Below are 10,633 nucleotides of genomic sequence, written 5' to 3'. Positions count from 1 at the left end.
GTTACAGCTCTGAAAAAAACCCAAATGGATCATTTCAATGGTAACCAAAAGAAAATACCAAGAAAAAGAAAAGAATTGTCAAACATACATCTGAAATGCTGTTTTCTGTGACTTTTGAACATTGTTTTAAAAGCTTCGTATTAAAGTGAAAGGTTTAAGTTTGGGCATTTTTTGGTTTTTGATTGTTTGTTTGTTTGTTTGTTTTCATTCTCCTACAGCAAGAGGAACAACCTCACTCTTCAGCATAAACCATCAGAGTGCTCAGGATGTGGTGAGAACTCAGCAGTGAACTCAGGACTGCCTACAACAGACTGAATAAGGAGCCCCATACCAGAAGAGATGCTGCAATGCTGAGCTCTCCTCTAGGAACTTGTTTTCCGCTCAGGTCTTCCTGGATGCAGCTCCACAGTTAAATACAGTCAGGCCAAAGAGGAATCTAGCCCTCACACCAGCTGTGGAACTCAGAGCTGCTTCTCCCCAAATACCCACTGTGCACGTAGGCATGGCCCTCCATCTCCTGTGGGTCCCATGAAACATCTGTGGGTTGTATCTGTTAATTTGGGTGGAGGAGTGTTGGCAGGAAGGAGCTCAGTCCTGAAGGGAACCAGCTAGATGCAGCAGAGCAGATGTCTGGTGCCACTGCTCTCCTGTGTCCTCCTGAAATAATAAGCTTTTATCCACATATCCAGCCACTCAATGCATGCAGAGCACCTCCATGGCTCTTCTGCTCTTGCAGCCCCCCTGCCAGACACCCCAGATCCAGGGAACAGCATCAGCACTGAGTGCACAGAGCACAGCAGGAGAGCACTGAGAAGGAGCTGGGGGAAGGCAGTCCCAAAGTGTGACACACACCTCAGTGAGCTCAATGCAAACCCCCATGGTGCCACAGGCATTGAAAACCTTCCCTGCCCCGAAAACTCCATCCTCAGAGAAGTGACCTTCCTCCAGGTGCTGACCTGCCTGGGATCCCCTGAAACCCACTGAGCCTGAAGCCACCAGGACTCCTCTGCTGGAGCCTTCCTGGGCTCTGAGCAGCCAGGGCTGCTCAACCCTGAGCGTTCTCCACTCTCACCAGCTTGGATTAACCACACATTTAAAACAAAGCACCAGACTGAGTGTCCCCAGGATCTAGGCCTCCTATGGACTTTGGGTAATTTGTTTTCGTATGCAAAGCAAAAGCAATGAAGTTTATACACATCATTGCTTGTACTGTTCAAAACTGCATGTGAAACTGTGGTGGACTTGGCTGTTTCTAAACCAGTATGTGTTACTTATTTTAGTATTACTTTTTCCCTTTTTCCTGCTATTTGAATTTGCCTCCTAAATGAAATGCCCGCTCCCCACATGGTTTTCAAAAACAATTTATTTTTTAGCTAATGTGTTCCAGATAGATGGAACACAAAACATGTGTTAAAAAAATTAAAAATTAAATTAAAAAATCCTCCCTCAGCAAACAAGCACCCCCCAATCTTTACAAAAGGTCAACTTTTTTCTCTCTAGTTCCCCTGCTAAGACTCCAAAAGGCCATTAACCATAAAAAAACACCCCAAACTGCATAAATTGTAGGCAAGCCAAAGGAGCTGCCTGTAATTTTTTCTTTTTAAAATTGAAGTTCCTGCCAAAATCTCCCCCAGCCCTATTCCCTTTCCTCTTTCAGTTGTGAGGACTCTTTCTCAGCCTCAGTACACACCTCTTGTCGTGGCTGGCAATGCATGGCCTGAGGCAAGCATAAACCAGCATATAATTATTTCAAACAGTCATGTCTTCCTTTTGCACTGGTGTGCAGTTAAATTAACACACTTAAAAACATTCCATGCATCTTATCTTTAGTACTTTTCCCAAGGAATGGTATTTCTGTTGCATTTCAGGTGACAACCAAAAGGTATTCCAAAGGTTTACTGACTTGGGTATGTGCTTGAGAAATAAAGGGAAAAAAAAAGGAACATCAAAAAAGGAAATGTCTGTTCCTTGCATCACTGAAATGGCTGCCCATACAGCAATACACCACTGAAACACATGGAACAATTCATTATTTGGTCCTTCAGCCCTCCTGCATTTAAAATTGACCATGTATTCAGCACAAAGATCAAGAAAAAACTGACCTATCCATACACTTTGGGGTATTCTGTACTGGGTTGGCAGTAGCTCCACCAGTACCAAACCCCAGGTCTGAGGGTTCAGACCAGGTTTTACAAATCCACTGCTCTGTGGGCTTTAGGCAGAGCCAGCTGTGCCTCCTCAGGGCTTGCCCCACACTGAGGGAACACAGCTACAAGCAGAATACTCACTGGAATAGCTGTATCAGTGTAATTACAGAGGTACAACTGTTCCAGGAGAGACAGGACATTAAACAGAAACCCCTAGGACAGGCAATGTTTACCACTGGCTTAGTTCAAAAAACAGTGTAAAAAATGTTCCTTGTCACCTGTAAGTGGACAGTGATGATTATAGCTCAGTCTATGTTATTATTGCCTGATTTTCCCTGTTTGGGTTTTCACATATTGACTCCTTACTCAAGGTCTTTTAACATAGATTTGAAATGTGAATATGTTTTATTTTTCCCCAGTAAATATACAATACACACTTCAACAGTACTATTAACCAACTTCTTATGCCAATTAAACTTTGCTGCACTAACAATACCAATGAAACACATTAAGAGGTCATACTTTTTCGTGAACAAACTGTAGCCAATAAACAGTTTAAAAAAAAAAAAATTAAAAAACAATTCTAAGTGCTGCCACAACATCCCTTTTCTTTAAACACATTATTCACAATAAATGTTTTCATTTTTTTAAAAAAGAAGAATACTTCTTTTAAAATAGTAAATTAAATGGCATTTTAAAAAATATGTACTGTGGTTCATTGGAAGTACACTGTATAGAAAAGAGAGAGAAAAAAAAAGAGACATCACCTGTAAGATAATGGAGACACTTTGCCATACACAACAACACCTTATGTAATATTGCAAGCAAATTATTAATGAACAAAAATGTACAGAAGCAGATGGACAAGTTAGTGAATATCATGGTACTGAACAGCTTTAATACTGACACACATTTGCTTTCCAGTGGAAGAGATAAAACACATATTTGAAAGGAATTGGAATGGCTTTATCAACCTCTAAAGATACTGAATTTTGAATAGAACAGAGTGAGTAAGGTGTTCCACCAAAGCTCAGCACAAGCTTTTGAATTAAATGGGGAAAAAACAACTATCAGCGACTGAGTTAAACATTTTCCAGAGAATTAAATTTGAATTGTACTCTGAATAGTCTTCTCTTCATATGGTATATACCAAAATAAAAACCATGCACATGTAATTATGCTGCATTCTTTATCTTACTTGAACATTTTTGAACATTTTAAAGTTATGTTTTTAACTATAGTGTTTTAACAAGCAGGAAAATGGCATATACTCATTGGTCACATATGTAAATAAATTCATACTTTTTTTCCTCAACTTATTTTTGCTTGTAACTTGCTAAATAACACATCTTGACCTTAAGGGAGCTAACTAGCATTTTTCAATATTCAATAGTGCTGAGTTATAGTTGATGGCTGTCGTGTTTTATCTTATCATGGAACAAGTTAATGAAATGAAAAGCAACACATACTTAGCATCGTAATTTACTTTTCTAAAATTCTGCCATGACAAAAAGTGTTCTTAATACTGGTGAGCTCCAAGGCAAAATATAAAACAACATAGAATGGTTATATGAAAAGGGTATTCAATGGAAACTTGTGTTCATGGTCAGATAACTAACAGAAATAAGCTGTAAGATGCAATATTTAAATTAAGCATCAAAATAATGGGTGGGTTAGCTACACACAATATTCTACGAAAAGCTTGAGAATTTATTCTTTGAGATTTGAGAGGTAAAGAAGACTTGGACCAAGTCATGAAAATTAATGAAGAGACAGGATGCTGTCATTAATGTCCACTTACAGAGTCTGGTTTATTCAAAAAGTGTATAAACATGCGTTATTTCCTCATCATAGTAGAGTTTGAAGCCGCTCACTAAAACACAGGTCAAAGATTTCCTTTGCTTATATCCAACTTTTTGATGTATTGTATTGCCAGAAATATACTTAATGCAAGTCAAAAATAATTTGACCATTGCTTTCCTTCCAAAAACTGAACATTTTACTACAAATTTAGTGGATCCAACTTCAGCTCTTGCAGGCTTCAGGTATGGAACAGAAAGGCTTGTGTAGACTGCATCAAAACAATTAATGTCATGAATTTCAGTGGTGCAGCTTTATCCTCTATCGTACTGTACATGTATTGGAAAGATGAAATAAGCTCTCTGACATTTCAATTTTTTGGAAGCAGCCTGAATATGTCTTAGTAATAAATTGCATACTTATCTTCTTACTAGGTATTCCTTGTGTTTATGTGGTTTGTTTCCCCTGAAAAATCTCTGTCCTACGTTTTGGGCTAGAAAAATTAACGGTGATAATTCTTTTAAAACTGCAAAATAAAAACAGCTTTAGTGAAACACCTTAAGTTCTTTTATTTGTAGCAAGGTTTGTTTTTCTTCCCCTTAGTGGCATGGGATGACTAAAAGCAGATACTAAGGGTATCACTCTAGTGAAAGGGTCTAGGCCATCTCATGCTACCTTTAGTTTTCATTTTCACTCTTTAATCTCACACTTCCAACTTCTGACCCCTTCTTAAATAGGAAGAGCAACTATGTTGCTTGATTTTAAAAAGTTTAAATCTGTTTCTAATGTCTTCACTGACATCAGTTTTGCCTGTCACTTTCTCATTTCTACACCCCAATGGAAAACCACCTAACACACTCCTTTACATCCAAAGTAGCTTACAGGATGTAAACCTTCTTCACACATTCAGTCTCCTTTTTTCTTCATGTCATGAGGAGTAGAGTTTTGTGCTTATCACCAAATAAAATTGCAGTGCAAACTTTAAACATAAAAGTTACACAATTAAAAGTTAATATATGGCACCACAGCCTATTAATTCACATATAGTACAACAGACCAGTAAAAACAGACATGAATATGAACATAGCTAAAAAGAAGGTGAGCTTGCATAGCAATGCAACAAAAGAAATTATATACAGAAGGAAATCCTTTTAATCCTGGAGGGTGATTTTTTTTTCTTTCTTTTTTTTTATATACTCCTGACAAGGAATAGTTTAAGGTGGATGGTGTATTCAAGAGAAGAACACAAGTAAAGTATCTGTGGGATATGTGTGGCTGTGTGTCTTTACATTGCATTTACAGTTCTTTTAATAGTACATAAATAAAGAAAATGTTCATTGCACTGTTTAGTGTCATCACTTCCATGAGTTCAGACCTGATGGTCCATCAGAGCAGCTTGCAATGTGTCTTCTCAACTACTCTATAGAGAGAAACAAAAGAGAGAGAAAGAGGTTGTAATAAGGAGAAAAAACCACACAAAATAAAGCCTATGGCAATATTACTGCAGCACAGGATGAATATTCAATAGGTTGTGAGAGCAGGGTTAATTGCTTCTAAGATGAAAAGCGAGGGATGCTAAAATTTAGCACTTACCAACACCATATCTGAGACTGCACATTTCAGGGCTCCTGGGTCACCATTAGCTCTCTTACAGCTACAGGGCAGTAAGTGCCAGGAGCTGCTGAGGGTTTGGCTGCAGCAAGAGGCGGCAGACAATTCCAGCAGCTCCACTGCTTTTATGACCATTAATAAATTTATTAAACACACCAGTATGCCTGAGTATGCTGGGGTTTTGATGTTCTTTCTCAAACAACAGAGTCAAACCTTTGGGCAGCTGGTACTGCCAGCACGTACATAGCATCAACATGGTTTCATAAAAACTTTAACAGATAGTGAGTGATAATAGAAAACAAATTTGGAAAACAATTTCCCTGTCCTGGGATGCTGAGGAAAGAAGTGGAGATATAAAACTGAAAAAGAGTGGTACACAATCAAGAGAAGACAACTTCCATCTAAGAGAATACTTCTCATCAAGCGACAGGAATTTAAGGAGAAGGCTGAGGAAATCTGTCACTGGCATTTCCAAGACAACAACACTACACTTTGCCAAAGAAAAATACTCCAAGTTACTAGAATTACTTCTCAATTTTCCCCATGCTTCACTAGCATTACACACAGAGAGACGTACCGTGTAGATAACTTTGGCACAGCTTACACAGATTTGAACTGGTCCAAAGCAAGGAACAGAAGGACAACATTTGTTTGCCATCACATGCAATACGCCTCAGAAGGCAAAAAGACCTGCACAAAGCTTAATCTGATTATCACACACAACTTCCTACTCCCTTCACAAGAGATTTATAATTTTTTTCTTCTATGTATTTGAGAGTTTTAACTGGAGCTGGAGGTAAACTTACATAATTCACCAGTAAACTGTCCTTGACTGTTTGCTCCCACATAGCCTATATCGAGAAGGTCACTGGCATTGCGTTGGTGACCCCCTCGCAAGACTTCACCTTTTCTGGGTCCAGTTGATCCTTTAGAAGAAGATGTTCCTGAAGAGCTGTGGCCACCAGGGGATGGGAAGTTGGGTTTACTATATGGTACGAGTGCCTCTTCTAGAAAAGCAAAACAAAGCAAAATAAATACCAATGAAGACCTAGAAGTAGGAATAAACAGGCTATTCATTTATGCATGTCATATTCATTCATATCTGTCTTTTCTCTTGCTTTATAGCATAACAATTTTACATAAGAAAATATACAACTAAGAGTTGTAACCCAAGGACAGAGAAGCCAGTATGAATTTAAATCTTGCTTCCTTGTGAACTCCTAAGTCAGTTTGTATTAATTATAAGAAGTCTAGATTCATTATGAATAAGAGATCATGAATCATAGATACTTTAATAAAAATAGGTGAACATGCAATTTCCAAAACAATGAAGCTATGATTAGATTTTTGCTTCAAGCCTACATAAATGTGCTTTTTCCTTTTCTTTAGCTTAAATTATGGCAACATTACCCCAATCAGTTTAGATAAAGAATGACAATATCAGCTAATTTAATTAGCTTACAGCAACTCAGTAATTTCTAATGATGCAAAGTACACTGACAATTTTTTTTTAACTGGTGTTGAATTACATTGGAAAATATTATATTATGCATTGCAGTTGTAATATTTGGGGCGGATAAAAAATCCTGCAGCTTGTTTCACATTCCATTATGAGCAAAAGGCTTACTTTTGCTCACTTGGATTCTTTTTCTGTGAAGACCTGTAATAATGAACTGCTTTCAAAAGCAGGATTAATGGCAATAAGGCATAAGACTGTAAGTCTTCATATAGCATGAAGTAAAACAAGACATCACTTCTGATTAGTGTTTCCTGGAGATATTGTTGTAATAATCCAAATCTAAGAAGCATAACAGCAGAACTGATTTAACACTGAAATAGAAACACTATTTTATTTCTTTGCTGTGTATGTTCCACTTTTGCCCTCTCAGAAGCTGAAGAAAGAGATCTTGCTAAATATAGTTTGAGTCAAGAAAGAATATGAGTATATATGCCTAACCTCAAACACAGCATTGTCCCTTCTGAAATCAGTGGGATTTCTACTGCTTCAATCTTGCCTTTTTTTCAAAGTGAATTTAGGTCCAAAGGGGTTTCTTTATTTTGGTTTTCCAATTGTCTTCACTTTTAAACAACCTTTTGAGGAGAAATGGACTTTCTTTGACAGAGGGCAGGAACACAGAAAAAAAAGTAGGTGGGGATGGTTGGAAAGAAAGAGGAGATAAAAATGCTTTTATTCACAAGCTTGAAGCCTTTGTAAAGACTGCAGCAGAAGTATAATTAACTTAGAGAAGTGCTAAATGAGAAGAAATTTGTGGAAGAAACCCAGGATTTCGTTATTTGCCACAAGAGAGTGGGATGTGGGGATTCCCCACGTGAGCTGCCATTGAACTGAGCCTGATTTTAAGTTAAATCTGTTGCAGAAGAGGGCGGGCAGCTGACTTCTTTCCCTGCCAAAGTATCTCCCTCTGGTCCGCCAAGGGACAAAAATTGTGCTGCAGGACGTAAGGGCATTATCAGTGTTCTGTGCTATGACTGTATGTTGTCCTTGCTGAAAAAAAAAAGAAATTCTTGAAAGACTCTGTAAAATGGTATTTAACAGCCACAGTCTCTCCCAAATTATGTTACTTGTTTTTTTATATATCAAGACCTAACAACAGAGTCAGATGCAAACCTGGTTTCCAAAGGCTGGCTAAAATATGGGACAGTTTGCATTAAGGCAGCAATAAAGCAAGTGGCATAAATCAGTTTAGCAGAAAGCTGGATACATTTTTAAAGGATGAAAACAAAAGTCACTAGCATAGCAAAAGAGTTGGAAGATGACATATATAGTCAATTGATTTGTTTTTCTAGCTGGTGGACTCAGGATAAGGCCTCCTTCGGGTTCAATGAAATATTGAGGAAAAACGACCATGAATAAATATAAAGTGCATTATCATTATAGAGCATATGGTATGTTAAATTATCTGTTGTGCCCTCAGAAATAATCATAATCCATAAAATAAGGAATTGTGACATAAACAAAGGCTAGATTTTACACAATATTCTAGCACATGAAAAGTAGTTGTCTCCAGTCCTGAGAATGGGCTCACATTTATTACTCTCCAAACAGTGCCCCATGTTCAGGCCTGCAAAGAATATGGGGAGGTTTTGGTGGTGCCTTACTTTTTGAAATACTGAACAATTAATTCGAAGATATAATTCTAGCCCCCGTGAAATCAGGATGTGTGTGTAACAATGCTTCTATACCTCAAAAAATAACCAAAAGGCTTTTCCTGCTATCAAAATTATTGTAACCTGATCTAGCACCACTTTCATCGGGAGGGAGCTGAGAATGTCATATTTGATGTGCTTTAACTCCAGTTCTACAATGAAGCCACTGCCAGGAACTCAGTGATCTTGTTCATACTGAAAGCAACCAGTGGAAACAGAGATCCCAGAATAAGGTATTTTTATTCTATTCAACTTCAAACTAAAGGCCTTACTTTCAAAATTTCCCTCACGCTTGGTAACATCTTAAATAAATCCCATAAGTTGCATCTATTTTCTGGAAGCTGTTAACTAATACTAACAACTCTTTTCTGGAAATGCATTGAAAACTGTGACAGAATGGATTTCCAATATGCCATTAATAAAGGAAAAGGGAAGAAGCACAATTAATATTATTAAAACACCCAAATTCAGTGATATAAACCAGCATCATGCACAAGAGTAGCCTTTTTAAAATCTACCAGAGAGAAGAGTGACGAGCAACAAAGCTGCAGTGCAAGAGGTTGGAAAGACAATGCAGACAGAGAGATATGAAGCCCTGGCCCATCTTGTGTACAAACTTTGTGAACTCCTCACGCCAGGATAAACTCATAGCATCTCCTAGAGGCATCCTTTTTTATGCATAAAGGATATGCACTTGCTCTTGGCATCCTGAATTTGACAGGAACAGGGTACCTGCAACCACTTCAGTTTAGGGCACTGGAAGTGTCAAGATCAAGTTCTCTTTGTTTATGGACAGATAAATACATGCCCTGCAGGATGGGAATTTTACTCCTGGATGAGCTCTGCATCTCAGAATAAATGACAAATTCTATTTACACACTTGTGATACAGAGGAAAAAGAAGGGACTTCTTTCTAAGCGGGTCAGAGAAGCATCCTTAATAACAATTTCCAAGGAAATGAGAACTGTAAAGTATATTTGGGCTATTTTCTATATGTTTGTATATCTTCTAAACTGCAATTAAAATTGCCATTTCACCAAGCAGCATGAATTTCACACACTATTTTTAAACTGTGACTTCACATTGTGATTTCAGAACATGAACAGCCACTCCCTTGTTTATGCAGTCAACAGTTTAGGGGGTTTTAACAGTACCATTATTGTTATTTTTTAAAATATGAACTGCATTTAAAATATTTACATTTTAAATACAGGTAGCAGTATTTTCTCTAGGAGGACTTTATTCAGTAAATCCTGTCCCCATGACAGATTCATCTGCACACTGCCCTTCTTTTTATAGTATGTCAATGGCACTAATGTGTTAGATTAACAAGGAGCTCCAAGAGTGAATAAAATCAAGAAAAATATGGATGATAAGAGTACCTCTAGTGTGACTGTGGGAGCTACATAGATAAGAGAAGAAACAGTGTAACCCTACAAAAAAACTTCACACGCAGTATAATTTTTTGTTTAAATCTTATTTGCCCTCTTGTATCACTCTAATCAGCACTGCACTGGGATGAGGTGATTAATGGGTTAAAGAAAACGCCCTAGGATAAAAGAGCAGCTTTTACTTGAGGTCAGGCTGAGAGAGGGAAACTGTGAATATTGTAGAAACCCAACTCCAGCCTAGCATCACCTCCTGTGCACATTTGTGCAGACTTGAAATTCATTTAGGTGCTAAAGTCAGCTTGGGGCAAGGTGCAGGTCCTGTATGAAAGTGAAAACCTGTGCTGTAATCTTGCTGGGCTTAAGAGATGAATGCTACTTTGTCATAGCCTGGAATAAAGAGAAGAGAGGGTTTTTAATGCAGCTGAAAGGAATGTCAGTAGCTCAGAAGGATCAGCACGTAAAAACTGCTGCCAACTTGGAAGCAGGTTGAAAGAACTGGAAAATGTGGCCCTATAT

The 10,633-nt window shown here is 37.9% G+C and overlaps 1 protein-coding gene across 1 annotated transcript in view; it reads right to left on the bottom strand.

Annotated features, from left to right (window-relative positions):
- Positions 1–2,521: 2,521 nt before the first annotated feature.
- The window catches only part of ROBO2 (roundabout guidance receptor 2), a 153,705-nt gene continuing 145,593 nt past the window's right edge, over positions 2,522–10,633 (bottom strand). Inside the window, exons 28-29 of the mRNA XM_031063879.1 lie at positions 6,464–6,565; positions 2,522–5,367 (exon numbers count right to left, since the gene is read on the bottom strand). Coding sequence (XP_030919739.1) covers positions 5,363–5,367; positions 6,464–6,565 — 107 coding nt within the window. The 3' untranslated portion in view covers positions 2,522–5,362. The remainder of the gene's footprint in view (positions 5,368–6,463; positions 6,566–10,633) is intronic.

The sequence above is a fragment of the Geospiza fortis genome, unplaced genomic scaffold, assembly GCF_000277835.1.
Source record: "Geospiza fortis unplaced genomic scaffold, GeoFor_1.0 scaffold574, whole genome shotgun sequence".
Classification (NCBI taxonomy): Eukaryota; Metazoa; Chordata; class Aves; order Passeriformes; family Thraupidae; genus Geospiza; species Geospiza fortis.
This window is presented reverse-complemented; position numbering and strand designations above follow the sequence as displayed.